Here is a 23,711-nt window from a genome sequence, read left to right on the forward strand (position 1 = left end):
TGTATATAATGGTGAGCAAAAGGGGACAGCCCCTAGCTCACAGAGCTTATGACCTACGAAGAAAAATAATAAACTGTAGTGTAAATAAATATATAATCACAAATTGTGTTAGATGCTATGAAGGAAAATACCAAAATATTATAAAAGTATAAATCAGGAGGATGGACGTAGTTTCTGTGTTTGGTAAAGGACATTTGAAGTGAGATCTTAGCATTGAATAGAGATTATTAACTAAGAGTGTGTGCAGTGAAGGCTGTGGGGGTGTCAAGGATAGGACAGCATGGATAAAGGCTTAAGTGAGAAAAAAGGGCTAACAGATCAGTTCATGTAGGTCTCCTACACTTTTTAAAAGGATTTTCATTCTTATTGGTAAAAGCATTTAGGAAACCACTGAAGGAGGGGAATAATTTGATTTAAGTTTTAAGAAGCTATTCCTGCTACAGCTAGAAGGGAAGGTTGTAATGATGGATGCAAGGACACCAGATAAGTAGCTATTATAGCATCTTAGACTACAAGGACAATAACATGGTAGATAGAAGAACACTGGATCGTAAAATCATCAGTGAGTCTGTATAATTTAATTCACAGCATTATCACAATTCATAACTGCATTCTTTTCACATTTATTTAGTTGAAACAATAATGGACAGATGCTCTTACCACTTTCTGAGTTTGGAAACTTGGAAGAGGACTTGGGGGGATGGGGCAGGGAAAACTTAGAAGAGTTCAAGCTTGGGATATGCTGATCTGAAGTGCCCTGAAGCATTCAATCAAATCCAACAGACAGTTATATATAAAATGGCAGACCACACATAAAACAAGATTCTGTTTCTTTGAACAGATACTCAACTTAATTGCTATTAAAGTTTAAGACCAAGCACAAAATTATTTGTAATGGGGTTTAAATATATTTTGTGGGTTTATATTATGGATTGGATATGTGTTGGTGAGGAGAGAAAGAGAGGGAGGAAACACATTTATTGAGTACTAACTAATCTTTGTGTAGACTTACGTGTTCATTTTGTGGGGAGGGAGTACCTTGAAGTGGGACTACTACCACTTTCTAAGAAACTTATCTTTTTTTATTAATCTAAAATGTATTCATTTTCATTTATTTTTATTTAAACTTTTTAGAATAAAATCTTCATATTTTTAGTTCTTACTGTGATGTCTGATGAATAGAAGTTAGGACTAGTACTTCTCTATCTATATATACATATTACATATTACCTTTTATCCTGACATAATGTTCCTTATTTATCTTTTCTAGTGTTTTTAAAATCTACTTTACCTAATAATATTGTCGGCTCTGAACTCTTTACATTGTTATCGCTTTCTTTAATTTAGCTCAGTAAGATGAAAGGTAACAAAGCCTTGGCATCAAAAAAGTCATCCAGGAGAACTATGTGTTAAAGTCAAGCCATTGCAGTAGTGAGCATATGTGAGTATTTAAATACTTAGGACAGGATAGATGGCATAGTAGTTGAGAGTTAAGTCCTAGGTTGAATGGGGTTGTTTGGAGGATCAGAGTTAATACATGAAAAACAGTGGCATGCTCAATAAATACTAATGGCTGGTGTTATTATTGATCATTTTTGTTATTATTGCTGATAGTGTATTATAAAGCTTCCAAACAAAATCATCCTATGAGAACTAAATGAGTATCCTCCAACTGGTGGATTTGCATTAATGTAAAGTATATACTTAAGACATGGAAATATGCTACAAGAAGTGGTGCTCAGGCAGAAAGGATGTGCAAGCAAGCTCTTCACTTGAAAAGAAGGAAATAAAAGTGGAGGTTCGAGGAGTCTCACACTCAAGAGTAATATGTTATTTTAAGGTTGGAATCAGTTTCAGTTATCATCTCAGGAAGAAATCAAGAACTATAAGCCTTCCTACTAAACTAACTACTATAACTGTAGGAAGTCTTTAATGACATATGGCCTAACTTCTTTGCATCCATTATTTTTGTTTCTCCATCATGCTAGGAGTAAAACTCTGAAAATGAAGAAAACCTAAACAGGTATGGATGAGTGGAATATTACTACAAATATATATCTTGGCCAGACCTTAAAGGACACATGTGTACAATCTTTATTATTGCACCCAATGTGAATGTAGTATATTAAGAGATAAAATTACCACCCAGGAAAAAATTAATAATGTTCTACGAGGAAACCTATGTTGAAATGTTTTACTATTCACTTACCATTGCAGCCTTCAGTGCCACAGAATCTAGGTTGGGCAAATTAGCTAAAGAGCCCTAAAAAGTAAAACAAAACAAAAAAATAAGATGTAAAAAAATAAATAAATAAATAAAATAAAGGTGCTATAGTTTCAGTTCACTCATGAAATACAGTCCACTAATAGATTCCCCAGATTTGGAAATTCAGCTCCTTTCCAAAGAATTCAAGTATCATCTCTTCAACCTCAATTAGAGCAGGGACTATGATTTATTTTTCTGAAAGTAGCATGAAGGCACGCAATCATATTTGTTGGAGGAAGTGACAAGCACAAGTTTATTAACAAGGGAAATACCAGGATATTTCAGATTTACATATAAGCAAGACAAAAATACAAGGAAGCACTTAGAAAATGTCAGTTAGACATGGAGGCTTGAAGTTGCACTCTGACAATTATAGATAGTAAAAAAAGCAGCAGAATTGATTCCTTTTTGGTAGAAATTTGCTTGCTGCTTTATCAGAATAAAAAACTTGGGACTGGTGATTTTTAAAAGCTAAATGAAGCTTTTAAGAGTTCCTGGACTATAAAATATTTTTCATGTTAATACCATTTAAATGAGTTCTTTGCTTTTTCAAGGCAGATGCTTACATGGATTTCTCGGGTTCCCCCACTCCCTTCTCTATTTCCACTGGAGTTCTATAACATAACAAGATCTTATGCCGGCCTCAAAGTATTTACCTTTCCAAAGTAATAAACAAAGATTTGCTAAGTTAAAGGGATGACTGAATTTACATAGTAATCTATGCATTCAATTAACTGATAGTGATATAGGACTCTGAAAAATTACCCAGTATGAATATCCTTTATACATTTTATAATTCTAAGTTTCATTTTCATTACTTTTAACTAAAGTTATCCATATTAAAAAGGAGAGTTAACATTTGGGGGCACTTTACTACATCTCAGGTAGTCATCTAAGAACTCTACATGTATTATATCACTTAACCTTCTGAACAACCCTTTGCTACAGATACTATTATTACCCCAATCCCACAGATGAGTAAATAGAGACAGAAAGGTAAGTCACTTTTCCAATGAAAAATAGCTATTAAGTGGCAGAGCCAAGACTCAAACTAGAGTCTAGCTCTGGAACCCATGCTCTACATGGGCATTTCTCTAATTAGGAACACCCATGTCCTTACCTGTTCTGGTTTATGTTGCTGTACAGTGTTATAGATGTAACTCAAGCCTGCTCTAGTTAAGACGTAAGAAGCTTGCTCATTTATAAGTGTGTCCAAATGTGCTTCAATCTAAAATAAAATATGTCAGAAAGAAAATATTTTAAAAGAAGAGTAAGACTGAAGAGAGTAGAAGTAGACCACCCTGGAGTCAGCTTTTCATCATGGGCTTGCTCTTTGCAGTGACTATGAGGCCAGACCACGAGGCACAAGGGCTGCTTCTGTGACAGAAAGCTTTTCCTCCCCCAAAGAGTAAGTCCTCCTACAAAAGGAGGAGAGTGTCTCACTTTAAAAATGGTAACTGAAGAGGATTCCAGGACTAGCCAGTAGTCAAAAAAATCTGAGTTGCTTATCAACTCTCTTCAAAGATGGCAATAAGCAAAACACAAACAAAGAAGCAAAAAACACTAAAAACAACAACAGTGCAAAATGAAATACTTAGGAAGACTTCTGAGAAGATGAGGGCCTGATGTTACAGACCTCCACATACCCTCACCCTCCCAACTTCCTGGACTGAGTCAAACATTCAAATGTGCCATCTGGAGAAGCAGGTTTGTTACAATTAGGGAAAGTTGAGGACCTGGCAGAAGGTTAGTCAAAGACGTCAAGTTTAGGAACTGCCTACAAAGACCCAGCTAAGAAGTGAGTTGTATGTGTTCACCTGCTTTGTATTATTTTTGAGGAGGCCATCTAATGCTAACAGGGACAGAATCCCCAGAAGTAGACTTCCCTGGTGGGCTGAAGTATTTCCTAGTGGGAATAAGTCTGCTACTCCCTTATTTTTACCAGGACAGGGAATTCCCTCAGTTTTACCAGTTTGTTTGCCCATGATGGCATAGTATACTAACTGTGCTGCTAATATCTGAATGCTTGCCACTGTCCAAGTAACTCCAATAGCTGAGCCCTTCCCCCTAAAAAACTTACAACTAACTTGAAAGAGGTATGTTCTAAGAGAAAAACTCATATGAATAATAAGAACACGTACCTTTTCTGGAGGCAACACTATTAAAAGACAGAGAATATTTTAATTTTTTTTTAGGGCAGCCTGGGTGGCTCAGCGGTTTAGCGCCGCCTTCAGCCCAGGGCCTGATCCTGGAGACCCGGGTTCGAGTCCCACATCAGGCTCCCTGCATGGAGCCTGCTTCTCCCTCTGCCTGCGTTCCTGTGTGTCCCACCCCCTGTGTCTCTCATGAATAAATAAATAAAATCTTTAAAAAAATTTTTTTTAAGTGAATGTCCAAGAAAGCACAATTAGAGCCTTTAGTCAACTATATTACTGGAAATCAAAGAAAAACAAGATGTACAAATATAAACATATAATGAAAGAGTTAATGCTAAAAACCAAATGAGTATCTGAAGAATAGAAGGAAAGCAATACAGTAACATCGAAGAAAGATTAAACTAAAGAGATATAAAAAGAAATTAGAAGAGAGATTCTGGAGATAAAACCAACTAAGGGCAGGAGCTTCAGAATATAAAAAGTAACAGATGGAAAAAAAAAAAAGTAACAGATGGAAAAGTGAAAATTAATTAGTAGAAAACGTTATTGAGCAAAAGAAAGGATTGAATCTTCAGACTGAAATGGCTCTGCAAAATCCAAATGGAAATAATGGAAAAGGAGACATACCAAAAAAAATATCCTGAGGAAATACCTGAACTCAAAGGAAAATCCTTACAAGCTTCCAGATGGACAGAATAAGTTACCACAAAGAAAAGAGTCAGACTAGCCTGAACTTACTTGAAACACTGGAAGAAGGCAAGTAAGAGGGGAAAGAAATTTAATAGACTATTGATAGAAAAGCTCTGAAAATCAAGCCTCTTCTATTCAACAAGGTGAATTTTCTTTGGAGGTCCTAAATAAGCCACACCTTCTAGGATCTACATCATTGTACAGTCCATTGCTCTGGGCTGGCCTATGCAACTAGCATTGGCCAACAGCCAATCAGCAAGCATGGGGCTTATCCCCTTGGAATGCAAAACAGGACTACAGAATATTTAAGAAACACAGATAATTGGTGATAAAACAGATCAATGAACACCTGATATATCTGAACTCCTTGAGAAAAGATTTACACAAATGGCAGAGTTTAAGGGCTGAATTAGTGATAAATACAGGAAAAACCAGTGAATTCTTTTAAAAAAAATTTATTAGTTCCACAAAAAAAGAGTTATGTACCAAAGGAAAATTAATCATACTTCATTATATTTCTTTTGAAAGAAGGAATTAGGAATTAGATCATATCAAAGGTTTAAATGTATCAAAACTTATATTCTTTTTTTTTTTTTTAAGATTTTATTTATTTATTCATGAGAGACAGGCAGAGGGAGAAGCAGGCTCCATGCAGGGAGCCCGAGGTGGGACTCGATCCTGGGTCTCCAGGATCACACCCTGGGCCGAAGGCAGCACTAAACCACTGAGCCACCCAGGCTGCCCGAAACTTATTCCTTAGAATCCCTAAAACTTTACAAATATATTTTTACTATAGCCACTGCCAAATTACTTATATACTTGTAATAACAGAACATTCAGAATTTTTTTTAAGAACATCATATATACCAAAAATAACTATTTCAAAATCAGAAGCCAAATATCTGGTAAATTTTACAAATGGCTTTGTTTTAGCCACTTTACAAATTGTTAAGTGATACCATTTGGCTTACAGGACTAGAGTCATTGGTATAACAAACTGTAATGTTTTGCCTAACACTGGTTTACACATAGATAAAAATATATCTGTCCTCTGTAACACCTTCTGCACTAGCTAGAAAGCTTGAAAAATATAGCATATTATTCACAGTTCAGAAACTGAAATCTGCATACAGAATAACTGTTCCAATCAATAAGAAAAGCTTCATTCCACCATCACAAACTATGGTTTGAATAAAATACATATTCTAACTTCCCCCCCAAAACCAAAATATCGAGCGAGCGAGCGAGCGAGAGAGGACTTCCATCAGACTACACCAAAAGATTTATAGAAAATAGGTCTCTGAAATTGGATCAAAGCCAGTATCTGATATCGTATGCAGAAAAAAAGGCTCCATCACAGTGAGCTGTCATCTTATGGTAAATTTACCTGAAACTGCAGCATTTCTAGACGTCTGTCAGTGAACTCAAACAGAGCTAGTGTTGTCTTCATCATATATAGTGAATTGACCATGAAAGTGGCCATGTCAGCTGTGCCTAAATTGCTGGCAGATACAGTACACATTTGCAGGAGAGGATCCAAGACACATGATAAAACCTATAAATGAAAAATCAAATGAAATTTATTCTTTATTTTCCAATCAGTGATAACAGGCCTGGGTTAACAGTACTTCAGTATAAATGTCAAACTGATTGGAAGGGGGTCAACTGACAGAAGTACATTTAAAAAAGATTAAATGGTACAGTTCTCACAATGTCTTTTACAATGAGCATCACTGAATAAAATATTTTTCAAACTAAAGAGAGCTGGTTTAATATTTGAAGGAAAAACTAATGGAATTGTTAAAATGTATGGGTTATAAAATGTCAGAATTTTAACAACGTATAATAGAGGAGCAATAAATATAAAAAATTTTATATTAAAAAATATAAAATTATTTATAGCATACTTGTACAAAGTCAGCTTGACGGGCATCTAATGGTACAACTGAAGAATCGTGAGATGCCAGAACTTCACGCAACAACATGAGTGTCTGATTTAATGCAGAGCTCGGTCCAAGATCAGGTGGTGGGAGCTCAACCTAAAATAAAAGGTGGTTTACCCACAGCTTACATTTTTCACTAACTTTTAATGTATAAATGAATGCAATTCACAGTAAAATACTTATAAAATATGTAAAGCTTTGACACATTACAAAATCATAATTTATCAATAGGTTATACTAATAAGCATAGAAAGTGACACAAGTGTTTTGCTTTATTATTACAGAATATATTCTTCTCACCGCTATATAGAATTTGCACTTCTAAAATTCAAAAAGTTTTAAGAAAACTTAGAAGTCTTTGAATTGTAGAATTATATATTTATACAAACTTGAAATGGCTTACTGTTTTGTTTTTTTTAGCCCAAATCATAATAAAAAGGCATTCTAGAAACCAGTATTCCCCCAACAATAACATAACTAAGAATCATCATCCATCCCTAGGCCCAGATCTTAGATATTTTGGTTCAATATGCATAGGTTTGGGGTCTAGGAATCTATCTTTCAGTAAGCACCATACACAATTTTCAGGTGATTAATCTATGGGCTATACACTTCACAAAAATACAATGCACACTATATTCTACACAGTATAACACTGTCATTAAAATTTTAAGCACTGAAGTTAAAGACTATTTTACATTTTAGATTATCATTGAGACGCCTAGGTGGCTCAGCGTTTGAGCCATTTGCCTTCGGCTCAGGGTGTGATCCTGGAGTCCCAAGATCGAGTCCAACATTGGGCTCCCTGCATGGAGCCTGCTTCTCCCTCTGCCTATGTATCTGCCTCTCTCTCTCTATCTCTCATGAATAAATAGATAAAATCTTTAAAAAAAGAAGAAAAAGGAAATAAATGAACATTTCAGATTACCATTTACTAGTTGTATGTCCTAGGTAAGCTCTTTAACTTCACAGAGCTTCAGAGGGATTCTGTAAGGATAAACTGGGATTGTTGTATCTAAATTATAGGTATGGTACCAGGCACTTAGTAACTGGAAGGTATGCCAAGTTCATTACACCTACTTTAAAAAAAATTTATTTATTCATGTGCGACAGAGAGAGAAAGAGAGGCAGATACATAGGCACTGAGCCACCAGGCTGCCCATCATTAGCCCTACTTGCTAACATCATGATATCCAAGAAGATGTCCCTATGAATTTTTTAAATCACATTTTTCTGAGTACTTATAATATTAATATAGATTTTGTTTTTTTAATAAAATCTCATACTTGAAGTCCATGTAAGGGACTGTATAGCCTTGTGTCAGACAGAAAGGTCTAAGAATTTTTTAAGTATCTGGATTTATATTAAGAATGTTTTATATAGAAAAGTTAATACATAGGTGACATCAGCAGGAATGGCAAAGTATGGACCTCTGAGAATCCTCCCTCCTTCACAAGAGCAACAAAACCAAAAAAAATATAAGACATGCAAAGAAACAAAAAAAATATGGTCCATGTACATAAAAAAAACGTCAGTAGGAACTTTCCTGGAGGAAGACTAAATACTGGAGTTACTACTTAAAAACTTTAAATCAGCTATTTTAAATATGTTCAAAAACTAAAGGAAACCACGTTAATGAACTAAAGTATGAGAACAATGTCTCATCAAATAGAAAATATCAATAAAGAGACAGAAATGATAAAAACAAATCAGAATTTTATGGTTGAAAATAAAATGTAAAATTCACTATAGGGATTCCATGGCACATCTGAACAGGCAGAATAAATGACCAGTGAACTTGAAGACAGATAATTAAGGTTACCCAGTTTGCAGAATCGGAAGGGGAAAAATGAAAGGAAATTCACAGAGCCTCAGATACTTAGGGAACACCATCAGCATGAGTACAATGGGGATCTTAGAAGAGGGTAGTATAGAGAGAATATTTGAAAAATAATAACAAAGACTTAACAAACATGATTAAGTCAAAACATTAATCTACATCCAAGAAGCTCACAAACTCCACAGAAAATAAATTTAAATAAATCCACCCTAAGACACATCACAAACTGTCAAAAGACAAAAAGAGAATCTGGAAGTAGTAAGAGAGAAAAGTAACTGATTATGACAAAGGATTCTCAATAGATTAACAGCTGATTTCTCATCAGAAAACATAGAGGCCAGACAGCATTGGATGGCATATTCAAGGGCTGAAAGACTGTCAACAAAGAATTCTATAATCAGTAAAATTATTCTTCAAGAATGAAGGAGAAAGGGCAGCCCGGGTGGCTCAGTGGTTTAGTGCCTGCCTTTAGCCCAGGGTGTGGTCCTGGAGACCCAGGATCAAGTCCCACATCAGGCTCCCTGCGTGAAGCCTGCTTCTCCCTCTGCCTGTGTCTCTGCTCCCCACCCCCCCCGTGTGTGTGTGTGTCTCTCTCATGAATAAATGAATAAAATCTAAAAAAAAAAAAAAAAAGAATGAAGGAGACATTGACATTCCCAATAAGCAAAAACCAAAAACTATTCGGAAACCTGTTCCACACGAAATATGGGAAATCAGGCTAAAGTACAGGAACACTAGACAGTAACTCATATTTACATGAAGAAAAAAGAACACCAGTAAAAGTTCTGACACAGGTAAATACAAGACAGTATTAATGTACTTTCCATTTGTAATTCCTTTTTTCCATTTTTTAAAAGACAACTGCATGAAGCAAGAATTATAATTCCAAGTTAATGAGCACACAATGTAGAAAGATGTAATTTGTAACAATAATAGTGTAAGGCAACAGGAAAACTGAGCTTGTAGGAGTAAAGCTTTCATATGCTATTGAGAGTAAGTTGGTATTAACCTGAACTGTTATAAATTAAGATGTTAATAGTAATTCCCAGGGCACCACTAAGAAACTACACATGCTCTCTTCTCATATACATGTATTTAAATAAATAGTATAGGAATTAAAGTAGCATAGTAGAAAATATTAACACAACAGAAGGCAGTAATAGAGGGACAAAGGAACAAAAATTTAAGACACACAAAAATAGCAAAATGGCACTACTTTATAAGCAATTAAATTAAATGTAAATGGATTAAACATCCATCCAAAAAGCAGATTAGCAGGTAGATTTTTTTATTTATTTGAGACACACACAGAGAGAAAGAGAGAGAGAGAGAAAGAGAGAGACAGGCAGAGGGAGAAGCAGGATCTGTGCAGGGAGCCTGACGTGGACCTCGATCCCAGGTCCTTAAGATCATGCCCTGGGCTGAAGGCGACACTAAGCCACTGGGGCTGCCCCAGGTAGATTTTTTTAAAAGAATGATTCAGGGATGCCTGGATGGTTTGGGACGCCCAGGTGGCTCAGTGGTTTAGCACCTGCCTTGGGCCCAGTGAGTGATCCTGGAGTCCCGGGATGGAGTCCCACATTGGGTTCCCTGCATGGAGCCTGCTTCTCCCTCTGCCTGTGTCTCTACCTCTCTCTCTGTCTGTGTCTCTCATGAATAAATAAATAATAAAAAAGAATGATCTAACTATTTATAGGCTGTCATCCAAAAACAATTTAGATTTAAAGACACAAAAAGGTTGAAAAGTGAAAGGACAGGAAATGATAAATCTTGTATACAAAAACCGAAAGAGAACTACAGTAGTTATACTGATTTCAGACACAATAAATTTTGAAGGCAAAAACTGCTACTAGAAACAGAGAAGGATATTTTATAATGTTTATTATCAAGAAGACATGACAATTACCAACATGTGTGCATCTAACAATAGAGCCCCAAAATATATGAAGCCAAGATTGAAACCAAAATTGAAGAAAAAGTATCTCTCATGGCAAATATTTCAAGTTTCACACATCTTTCATTTTTCTTTCCTTTTTTTTTTTTGTATTAAACTCAAATTGAATTAAGAAAAACACCAGAATATAAAGTCATCTTTATAAAAGTATTTTCTATTCATTCACCCAATTTAAAAGATATCTAGAGGATCCCTGGGTGGCTCAGCAGTTTGGCCCTGCCTTCGGCCCAGGGCGTGATCCTGAAGTCCCGTGATCGAGTCCCACATCGGGCTCCCTGCATGGAGCCTGCTTCTCCTTCTGCCTCTCTGTCTCTCTTTCTTTCTCTCTCTCTCTCATGAATAGATAAAATCTTCAAAAATGAAAAAAATAGGAGGAGGGGCAAGATGGCGGAAGAGTAGGGTCCCCAAATCACCTATCCCCACCAAATTACCTAGATAACCTTCAAATCATCCTGAAAAATCTACGAATTCGGCCTGAGAATTAAAGAGAGACCAGCTGGAATGCTACAGTGAGAAGAGTTCGTGCTTCTATCAAGGTAGGAAGACGTGGAAAAAGAAATAAACAAAAGGCCTCCAAGGGGGAGGCGCCCCGCGAGGAGCCGGGCTGAGGCCCCGGCGAGTGTCCCCAGGACAGGAGAGCCCCGGCCCGGAGACGCAGGAGCTGCACCAACCTTCCTGGGGGAAAGGGGCTCGCGGGGAGTTGGAGCAGGACCCAGGAGGGCGGGGATGCCCTCGGGCTCCCCGGGACAGTAACAGGCACCTGCGCCCCGGGAGAGTGCGCCGAGCTCCCTAAGGGCTGCAGCGCGCACGGCGGGACCGGAGCAGCTCGCCGGGGGGGGGGGGGGGGGGGGGGGGGGGGGGGGGGGTGCTCCGCGGAGGGGGCTGCGGGGCGGGAGCATGAATCCAACAGCGCAGGCCCCGGAGCACAGGGCGCCGGGACACAGCCCAGGATCCGGCCTCCCCCGGGACAGGCAGAGGCCGGGAGGGCCCAGGACAGCAAGGACGCTCCTGCCCCGAGCTGAGCAGATCAGCGGCCCCGCCCCGGAGCCTCCAGGCCCTGCAGACGGAGAGCTCTGTAGTTACTGTGGGGGCTGAATCCAAGTTTCCAGAGCTGCCGCAGCCACTGGGGTTGTTCCTCCTGGGGCCTCACGGGGTAAACAACCCCCACTGAGCCCTGCACCAGGCAGGGGGCAGAGCAGCTCCCCTAAGTGCTAACACCTGAAAATCAGCACAACAGGCCCCTCCCCCAGAAGACCAGCTAGACGGACAAATTCCAGGGAAAGTCAAGGGACTTAAAGTATATAGAATCAGAAGATACTCCCCCGTGTTTTTTTATTCTTTTTGATTTCTGATTACTTCCCCCACCTCTTTTTTTCACCTTTCTTTCTTTTTCTTTTTCTTCTCTTTTTTCCTTTTTTTCTTCCTTTTTTTTCTTCTTCTCTTTTTCTCTTTTTCCCAATACAACTTGTTTTTGGCCACTCTGCAATGAGCAAAATGACTAGAAGGAAAACCTCACCTCAAAAGAAAGAATCAGAAACAGTCCTCTCTCCCACAGAGTTACAAAATCTGGATTACAATTCAATGTCAGAAAGCCAATTCAGAAGCACTATTATACAGCTACTGGTGGCTCTAGAAAAAAGCATAAAGGACTCAAGAGACTTCATGACTGCAGAATTTAGATCCAATCAGGCAGAGACTAAAAATCAATTGAATGAGATGCAATCCAAACTAGAAGTCCTAACGACGAGGGTTAATGAGGTGGAAGAACGAGTGAGTGACATAGAAGACAAGTTGATGGCAAAGAGGGAAACTGAGGAAAAAAGAGACAATTAAAAGACCATGAAGACAGATTAAGGGAAATAAACGACAGACTGAGGAAGAAAAACCTACGTTTAATTGGGGTTCCCGATGGCGCCGAAAGGGCCAGAGGGCCAGAGTATGTATTTGAACAAATCTTAGCTGAAAACTGTCCTAATCTGGAAAGGGAAACAGGCATTCAGATCCAGGAAATAGATCCCCTCCTAAAATCAATAACCGTTCAACACCTCGACATTTAATAGTGAAGCTTGCAAATTCCAAAGATAAAGAGAAGATCCTTAAAGCAGCAAGAGACAAGAAATCTCTGATTTTATGGGGAGGAGTATTAGGGTAACAGCAGACCTCTCCACAGAGACCTGACAGGCCAGAAAGGGCTGGCAGGATATATCCAGGGTCCTAAATGAGAAGAACATGCAGCCAAGAATACTTTATCCAGCAAAGCTCTCATTCAAAATGGAAGGAGAGATAGAGAGCTTCCAAGACAGGCAGGAACTGAAAGAATATGTGACCTCCAAACCAGCTCTGCAAGAAATTTTAAGGGAGACTCTTAAAATTCCCCTTTAAGAAGAAGTTCAGTGGAACATTCCACAAAAACAAGGACTGAATAGTTATCATGATGACACTAAACTCATATCTCTCAATAGTAACTCTGAACGTAAACGGGCTTAATGACCCCATCAAAAGGCGCAGGGTTTCAGACTGGATAAAAAAGCAGGACCCATCTATTTGCTGTCTACAAGAGACTCATTTTAGACAGAAGGACACCTACAGCCTGAAAATAAAAGGTTGGAGAACCATTCACCATTCAAATGGTCCTCAAAAGAAAGCAGGGGTAGCCATCCTTATATCAGATAAACTAAAATTTACCCCGAAGACTGTAGTGAGAGATGAAGAGGGACACTATCTCATACTTAAAGGATCTATCCAACAAGAGGACTTAACATTCCTCAATATATATGCCCCGAATGTGGGAGCTGCCAAATATTTAAACCAATTAATAACCAAAGTGAAGAAAAACTTAGATAATAATACACTTATACTTGGTGACTTCAATCTAGATCTTTCTACCCTCGATAGGTCTTCTAAGCACAACATCTCCAAAGAAATGAGAGCTTTAAAAGATACACTGGACCAGATGGATTTCACAGATATCTACAGAACTTTACATCCAAACTCAACTGAATACACATTCTTCTCAAGTGCACATGGAACTTTCTCCAGAATAGACCACATACTGGGTCACAAATCGGGTCTGAACCGATACCAAAAGATTGGGATTGTCCTCTGCATATTCTCAGACCATGATGCCTTGAAATTAGAACTAAATCACAACAAGAAGTTTGGAAGGACGTCAAACACGTGGAGGGGACGGACCATCCTGCTAAAAGATGAAAGGGTCAACCAGGAAATTAAGGAAGAATTAAAAAGATTCATGGAAACTAATGAGAATGAACATACAACCATTCAAAATCTTTGGGATTCAGCAAAAGCAGTCCTAAGGGGGAAATACATCGCAATACAAGCATCCATTCAAAAACTGGAAAGAACTCAAATACAAAAGCTAACCTTACACATAAAGGCGCTAGAGAAAAAACAGCAGATGGACCCTACGCCCAGCAGAAGAGAGTTAATTAAAATTCGAGCAGAACTCAACGAAATCGAGACCAGAAGAACCGTGGAACAGATCAACAGAACCAGGAGTTGGTTCTTTGAAAGAATTAATAAGATAGATAAACTATTAGCCAACCTTATTAAAAATAAGAGAGAGAAGACTCAAATTAATAAAATCATGAATGAGAAAGGAGAGATCACTACCAACACCAAGGAAATACAAACGATTTTAAAAAAATATTATGAACAGGTATACGCCAATAAATTAGGCAATCTAGAAGAAATGGACGCATTCCTGGAAAGCCACAAACTACCAAAACTGGAACAGGAAGAAATAGAAAACCTGAGCAGGCTAATAACCAGGGAGGAAATTGAAGCAGTCATCAAAAACCTCCCAAGACACAAGAGTCCAGGGCCAGATGGCTTCCCAGGGGAATTCTAGCAAACGTTTAAAGAAGAAATCATACCTATTCTACTAAAGCTGTTTGGAAAGATAGAAAGAGATGGAGCACTTCCAAATTCGTTCTATGAGGCCAGCATCACCTTAATTCCAAAACCAGACAAAGACCCCACCAAAAAGGAGAATTACAGACCAATATCCCTGATGAACATGGATGCAAAAATTCTCAACAAGATACTGGCCAATAGGATCCAACAGTACATTAAGAAAATTATTCACCAAGACCAAGTAGGATTTATCCCCGGGACACAAGGCTGGTTCAACACTTGTAAAACAATGTGATTCATCATATCAGCAAGAGAAAAACCAAGAACCATATGATCCTCTCATTAGATGCAGAGAAAGCATTTGACAAAATACAGCATCCATTCCTGATCAAAACTCTTCAGAGTGTAGGGATAGAGGGAACTTTCCTCGACATCTTAAAAGCCATCTACGAAAAGCCCACAGCAAATATCATTCTCAATGGGGAAGCACTGGGAGCCTTTCCCCTAAGATCAGGAACAAGACAGGGATGTCCACTCTCACCACTGCTATTCAACATAGTATTGGAAGTCCTAGCCTCAGCTATCAGACAACAAAAAGACATTAAAGGCATTCAAATTGGCAAAGAAGAAATCAAACTCTCCCTCTTCTCTGATGACATGATACTCTACATAGAAAACCCAAAAGCCTCCACCCCAAGATTGCTAGAACTCATACAGCAATTTGGTAGCGTGGCAGGATACAAAATGAATGCCCAGAAATCAATGGCATTTCTATACACTAACAATGAGACTAAAGAAAGAGAAATTAAGGAGTCAATCCCATTTAAAATTGCACCCAAAAGCATAAGATACCTAGGAATAAACCTAACCAAAGAGGTAAAGGATCTATACCCTAAAAACTATAGAACACTTCTGAAAGAAATTGAGGAAGACATAAAGAGATGGAAAAATATTCCATGCTCATGGATTGGCAGAATTAATATTGTGAAAATGTCAATGTTACCCAGGGCAATTTACACGTTTAATGCAATCCCTAAAAAAAAATAAAATAAAAAAATAAAATTAAAATTAAAAAAAAATAATGCAATCCCTATCAAAATACCATGGACTTTCTTCAGAGAGTTAGAACAAATTATTTTAAGATTTGTGTAGAATCAGAAAAGACCCCAAATAGCCAGGGGAATTTTAAAAAAGAAAACCATATCTGGGGGCATCACAATGCCAGATTTCAGGTTTTACTACAAAGCTGTGGTCATCAAGACAGTGTGGTACTGGCACAAAAACAGACACTTAGATCAATGGAACAGAAGAGAGAACCCAGAAGTGGACCCTGAACTTTATGGTCAACAAATATTCGATAAAGGAGGAAAGACTATCCATTGGAAGAAAGACAGTCTCTTCAATAAATGGTGCTGGGAAAATTGGGACATCCACATGCAGAAGAATGAAACTGGACCACTCTCTTGCACCATACACAAAGATAAACTCAAAATGGATGAAAGATCTAAATTTGAGACAAGATTCCATCAAAATCCTAGAGGAGAACACAGGCAACACCCTTTTGGAACTCGGCCACAGTAACTTCTTGCAAGATACATCCATGAAGGCAAAAGAAACAAAAGCAAAAATGAACTATTGGGACTTCATCAAGATAAGAAGCTTTTGCACAGCAAAGGATACAGTCAACAAAACTCAAAGACAACCTACAGAATGGGAGAAGATATTTGCAAATGACGTATCAGATAAAGGGCTAGTTTCCAAGATCTATAAAGAACTTATTAAACTCAACACCAAAGAAACAAACAATCCAATCATGAAATGGGCAAAAGACATGAAGAGAAATCTCACAGAGGAAGACATAGACATGGCCAACATGCACATGAGAAAATGCTCTGCATCACTTGCCATCAGGGAAATACAAATCAAAACCACAATGAGATACCACCTCACACCAGTGAGAATGGGGAAAATTAAGAAGGCAGGAAACCACAAATGTTGGAGAGGATGCGGAGAAAAGGGAACCCTCTTACACTGTTGGTGGGAATGTGAACTGGTGCAGCCACTCTGGAAAACTGTGTGGAGGTTCCTCAAAGAGTTAAAAATAGACCTGCCCTTCGACCCAGCAATTGCACTGTTGGGGATTTACCCCAAAGATTCAGATGCAATGAAACGCTGGGACACCTGCACCCCGACGTTTCTAGCAGCAATGTCCACAATAGCCAAACTGTGGAAGGAGCCTCGGTGTCCATCGAAAGATGAATGGATAAAGAAGATGTGGTTTATGTATACAATGGAATATTACTCAGCCATTAGAAACGACAAATACCCACCATTTGCTTCAATGTGGATGGAACTGGAGGGTATTATGCTGAGTGAAGTAAGTCAATCGGAGAAGGACAAACAGTGTATGTTCTCATTCATTTGGGGAAATTAAATAATAGTGAAAGGGAATATAAGGGAAGGGAGAAGAAATGTGTGGGAAATATCAGAAAGGGAGACAGAACATAAAGACTCCTAATTCTGGGAAACGAACTAGGGGTGGTGGAAGGGGAGGAGTGCGGGGGGTGGGGGTGAGTGGGTGACGGGCACTGAGGGGAACACTTGACGGGATGAGCAGTGGGTGTTATTCTGTATGTTGGTAAGTTGAACACCAATAAAAAATTTATTTATTTTAAAAAATAAATAAATAAATAAAAATAAAAAAATAAAAGATATCTAAAATATTGTTAAACTGATGACAATGATGATTCCTCAATATTATTTCTAAGTGAAGGAATTTTTTAAACTTTCATCTTTGTGTTTTCTGCAGGTCTGAATCCTTATAATGAGTTTATGTATATCAATTTTACAAAAATAATAAAGCAGTCTAACCCCAGACTGAATGAAACATGTCAACTTGTTAACAGCAATTAATTCAGGATGAAAAGGGATGAATGACTTATTTTGTTCTTTATGTTTTCAACATTTTAAAATAAACTATTTAATAAGTGCAGTTATAATTTTAGAAATTTAATTAGAATATATAGGTATCACATATACACACATGCATATATATAAGTAATATAAAATACACAGAAGCTACTCATACAAAAAAATTACTCGGGAATCTTTAGATCAGTATAAATCAGTAAGATTTTCCAGCACTCTAACAGCTTTAATACAGAAATAGGCACCTATATAAACCTGAGGAAATGTGTGTGTGTGTGTGTGTGTGTGTGTGTGTGGTGGGGTGGGGGGGTGTTCCTAAAGCCTTTTATAAAAAGAAAAAATAATAATCAACGATTTAACAAATTCTCTAGGGAAACTTCAATATAGCTACATACACTGTATGATTAAGACTCTAATGTTTAATATACAATTTTCTCTTCTAAGTTATAAACCATAGTATAAGTATCATTTGGAAACCAAAAAAAAAAAAAAAAAAAGAGCCTTATGGAATATCTTTCAAAAATCCAGTGTTTTTCAATTGTCAATCAAAACAGAAGGCCAATGACCAGTAAGAGATGGCTGATGAGAACACTCTTTTTACCCTCTTGAATTAGGTCTTTAAGAGCTGTGCAAATTTAAAGCAAAAGTCCTGCCTCTGCTAGTAGAGCCAATGATAAATGATACAAGTACTACTTAAACTCACTCTATTCGACAAACTGACATTCTATGAAAGGCTTTTATACACATTTATCATATTACCAATAGCCCAGAATCACACTTCAAAGGCAAAGGGAAAAATATGGCTGTTGTCAGATAAACACAATTTACAATTTTATAATAATGTAGTAAAAATAACTGAGAAAAACTGAAAGAAGAAAAATATCTAATTAATATTCTATCATTTCAATTTAATTCCATTCAAGTAAAATGTATTTCTAATGGTTAAACTTTATATAAGATAGTGTGATATTGGTGCAAGGATAGGCAAACCAATGGGAGTAGAATAAACATTTATAAAACAAATCTACACATATATGGTCTTGTGATTTTTGACAAAGTTTCCACTGCAATTCAGGGTTCCCCCTGAAAGGACTGCCTTTATAATAAATGATCTTTATTGATCTACTAGAAATTCAAATGGGAAAAATCTTAACCTTGACCCCTACACCTCACAGCATACTCAAAAATTAATTTGAAATGGATCAAAGGCCTAAAATGTGGAAGCAAAAGTAATCAAACTTCTTAGAAAATACATGTAAGGAGAACTTCATGACCCAGGAGCAGGAAAACATTAAATGAATAAAACTTAGGATATAGGACAAAATTAAAATGAACTTCTGTTCATCAAAATACACCATTAAGAGAGTGAAAAGACAGGTTTAAATTGGGGGGAAATGTTTGTAATGCTTATTTGTAACTACAACGCATTTTTAAAACCCTCACAAATCAATAAGAAAAATACAGATAACCCAATAGAAAACTGGGTGATAGACTTCAAAAGATGCTTCAAAAAAAGGTAATCCAGCAACCAATAGACTTAGGAAAAAGTATTCAACGTCATTAGTCTTCAGAAAAGTACAAATCACAAACGAAATACCACCACACAATTTCCACAATGGCTAAAATTAAAAAGATTAGTAATATCAAGTACTGGAGAGGATGTGGAACAAATGAAGTTCTTACACATTACTGGTGGAGGAAATTGATACAAACACTTAAAAAATGAATGGCAGTACCAGATATTCCATTCCTGTGTATACACAAGAGAAATGAAAATGTACATCCACCAAAAGACATGTACAAGAATGTTTACAGGATCCTTATTTACAATACCTAAGAACTGGAAACAGTCCAAGTGTCCATCAATACACGGTGGTGTATTGAATTGCGTATAATTGTATATAACTGAATTATTACACAATAATTTAAAAATGAACTACTGTAGACAACTTAGATGAATCTTACAGATACACTAAATGAAAGGAATCAGATCCAAAAAAAGTTCAACTGTATGACTCTATTTATGTGAATTTAAGTAGCACACAAAAACAGGAAATAAAAGATAGTGGTTAACCATAGGGGTTACTGAGAAAAGGCATAAAGAAGCCTTCTGATGTGCTGGACATGTTTTAGATCTTGATCGGGGTGGAGATTATGAGTATACACAAATTCAACTAACTGTACAGTTAAGTTTTGTGTACAGTCAGTGACATCTCCACTTAAAAAGAAAGTTCACTTGATTTTTTATTTATATTATGTAAACATTGAGAATCAACAATGTTTTATAAAAATATCCAAGATTCATAAAGTTATTACTAATAATTATGAATGTACAAAAAAGCTATATGAAACATTCATAATTTTAAGTACATTTTCCAATTGATAAAGTCGAACTATAAAAAATTCACATTTAAAAACATTTAGTCTACTAAAAATTTCACAACCCATATGTTAGAATTTCTCTTTTTAAAAAATGTATTGAGCTATAGACTACATAGAATTATTCTTCCTGTGACTGTTCACCATGATACTTTTCATCCCTTTTATAGAGAGGTGCTCTTTTTTAGAAGAAATGATAAGGTTGTACCATAAAAATTCCAAAAGCTGTTCTTAAGACTTCATTCCACTATCAACTTTAGTTCTCTTCTTTCAAATACCTTCCATTTAAGGTATTCTAATTTTCTGTTCTGTAGTTGCTTAGAAGGCCACTCACCTATCTTCTTTCAAACATAAAAATAAGGGCAGCCTGGGTGGCTCAGAGGTTTAGTGCCACCTTCAGCCCACGGTGTGATCCTGGAGACCAGGGATCAAGTCCCATGTCGGGTTCCCAGCATGGACCTCCTTCTCCATCTGCCTGTGTCTCTGCCTCTCTCTCTCCCTCTCTGTCTCTCATGAATAAATAAAATCTTTAAAAATTAATAATTGTTTAAAAAATAAAATAAAAACAAAATAAACCAACCAAACACACACACACACATAAAACCTATTTTTAAAAGTATTTCTTCATTTTATACAGATACCTTTTGCTCTATCTATATACATGTATGTTCTAGCAACTGATAATAAACAGAATTAAAGTGTTTTTTAAAAACCACTCTATTGAGACATGATTGACATAACAAACAGCTGTATTTATTTAACATATGTAATTTGAGAAGTTTGGAGATCGATATACACCCATGAACCATCACCCAATTCTATGCCATAAAACATATCCATAACCTCCAAAAATTTCTTCTTGTCCTGTGTTTTTACTTATGTAATTGAAGATGTTAAGTCGATAAAAATAACCAAGATGAATCTTAAAATGCAAACTAACATCTGCTTGAAATAACTTCAAATAATTACAACTTTTCAGTTCACCTAACTTGATTTAAAATTTAAAAAGCATTTTAGCTGAAAATCCTGTTTTGTTTTTCCTGGCAGAACTATCTGTAAGAAATAACGTAAAACTCAAACTATTCATCTAGAACAGCATTCCTCAAACTTTAACAAGTATATGAGTGACCAAGGGATCTCATTAGAATGTCTAAGAAGCTCAGAAGTGACGTCTAAGCTGCTGGTCCATATACTACACTCTGAACAGTAAAAGATTTCAAACACTTAATACTAGAATTTATTTTTTTTTAACTAACTAAATACTAGAATTTATTTTTTTTAAGATCTACTTATTCATGAGAGACACAAAGAAAGCGAGGCAGAGAAAGAGATAGAGGGAGAAGCAGGCTCCACTGTAGGGAGCCCGATGTGGGACTCCATCCCGGGGCTCAGCGATCACACCCTGAGCCAAAGGGAGACACTCAACCACTGAGGCACCCAGGTGTCCCTAAATACTAGAATTTAAATCACAATTTTATTAAAAGACCATTTAGTTTAGGGTTTTTTTTTTTTTCCTTCCCTAGCGGCATGGGTAAATTTACCCTGACAATTGTTAATTTGATTTGGGCTTCATTAGATTTATTTTATTTGAGAGAGAGAAAGAGATAGAGAACCTGTGCAAGCCAGTGAGGGGGGGAAGGGAAAGAGGCAGAAGGAGAGGGTCTCAGTCCAGGACCCCTGAGATCACGACCGGAGCCCAAACCAATAGTATTGGTTATAAATTAAAATTTTAAATTTTAAATTTTAAATTTTATTTATTTATTATAAATAAATTTATCATAAATTTATTTTTTATTTATTAAAATTTAAATTTTATTTAAAAATTTTAAATAAAATTTTGGTGGATGATGCATAACCAACTGATCCACCCAGATGTGCCTGATCTGATTTCATTTATGACATATATACTTTTAAATCAGAATTGTCATACTGCTATAGTGAAAAAGAATTTTTGCAAATGTCTGTCTAGCTTAAATTGATATGGCATTGTATATTTTGAAGCAAAGATACATGTAGACAGTTCCCAACTCAGGATGGTTAGAATTTTTTGACTTTACAATGGTGTAAAAGCAATACACATAAAAGCAATACACATTCAACAGAAACTGTACTTCAAATTTTGATTTTTTTTCCCCAGGCTAGCAAGATGCAGTTGCAATACTCTCCAATGATGCTGGGCCGGAGCAGCAAGCTGCAGCTCCCAGTCAGCCAAGCAATCACAAGGGTAAACAACTGATAACCATTCTGCACCCATACAGTCATTTTGTTTTTCATTTTCAATACAATTTTAAATAAACTGCATGAGATATTTAACACTTTAATTATGAGATAGGTTCTGTGTTAGATTTCACTCAACTGTAGGTTAATGTTAGTGTTCCGAGACGTTTAAGACAGGTTAGGCAAAGCTATTGTGTTCTACAGGTTAGGCATATTAAATGCATTTTCAACTTACAATATTTTTGGGACATAAACCTATCATAAGTCGAGGAAGACTATATTCCCTTTAGACATTGCTAGGTTTGCAGCTATTAAAGTTTCAAGAGAGCCTGATAAAGAAGGGAGTATACAAACTTGAACACTCAAGTGCTTCAAACTGCTTTGTTAGGAAAATGATGTCTTTGAATTTTTTTTCATGGTGAATAAAGAATTGGTCCCCAAATATGTCTTTTTAAAAGACATATTGTCATATGACATATGTCATTTGACATAAAACTGTCAAAATGATGTCTTTGAATTTTTTTTCATGGTGAATAAAGAATTGGTCCCCAAATATGTCTTTTTAAAAGCACAAAAGGAATAATATAAAAAGTTCATTTCTGGCTATGCCTTCATTTTAAAGGCTATTCTTCCTAACAATTTTACTATCTACTTAAAATTTTATTGACAAAAATTTCCACTTGGGTGCTTTGCTGATGAAGACCATTCTAAGTAAATGTTGTTTTCTTTATAAGGCTAGAATCTTTATAGAAGTGAATGATTATGAGATGCAGAATAAAAGAAAGATAGAATTAATATAAAATATGGAACATTAAAATTTAATGAAAGAAAGATAATTCTTGAAAGAAATCTGAAATGGCTACAGATGTAAGCAACATGCAAGCTGTAAACAGTATCATATTCCAATCTCAATTTAATGTCAAAATATCCCTAAATAGAGCCCCAAAATGAACTGGTGAAAAACATTTCAGGGCACAATACTGATAATGGCAACAAAACCCAATAATAGTCAAAATTTATGCACTACTATAAACTTACTTAACTTGCACTTAGAATATTCAAATTATAATTACTTTCTTTCCCTGTTTATCCCTGTCCTGCTCTAGGTTTAAACTAAAAGATGTCATCCCTTATTATCCATTTTATTTTTCTATTTTCTTGCAATTTGCATTTTAACTTTACAAAAGAAATAAAACCAGAAGAACTTAATAGTTTTTTGAGTAAAACTGAAATAAAATAAATGGATAACCATTTGGGAAAAGTAAATAAGATTCTTGCTCCTCAGCATGGACAAAAATAAACTTCATGTAGATTAAAATTTTGATGTAAAAATGAAATCACAAAAACACCTAAGAACATGAATCTAACTAATTTTATTATGTAATCTAACATTTTCCAGTTGATAGATGCTAACTTTATCATATATTAAATTCTTTAAAGGCTATTCCTTCCTAACAATTTT

The 23,711-nt window shown here is 36.4% G+C and overlaps 1 protein-coding gene across 5 annotated transcripts in view; it reads right to left on the reverse strand.

Annotated features, from left to right (window-relative positions):
* Positions 1-23,711, reverse strand: part of COG6 (component of oligomeric golgi complex 6) — a 149,672-nt gene that overhangs the window by 71,725 nt on the left and 54,236 nt on the right. For all 5 annotated transcript variants that reach the window (XM_038573155.1, XM_038573153.1, XM_038573157.1 and 2 more), the window contains 4 exons: positions 7,020-7,151; positions 6,500-6,667; positions 3,387-3,494; positions 2,210-2,263 (listed from right to left, as the gene is read on the reverse strand). In XM_038573155.1, the coding sequence (XP_038429083.1) occupies positions 2,210-2,263; positions 3,387-3,494; positions 6,500-6,667; positions 7,020-7,151 (462 nt within the window). The remainder of the gene's footprint in view (positions 1-2,209; positions 2,264-3,386; positions 3,495-6,499; positions 6,668-7,019; positions 7,152-23,711) is intronic.

This window comes from Canis lupus, chromosome 25, assembly GCF_011100685.1.
Source record: "Canis lupus familiaris isolate Mischka breed German Shepherd chromosome 25, alternate assembly UU_Cfam_GSD_1.0, whole genome shotgun sequence".
Classification (NCBI taxonomy): Eukaryota; Metazoa; Chordata; class Mammalia; order Carnivora; family Canidae; genus Canis; species Canis lupus.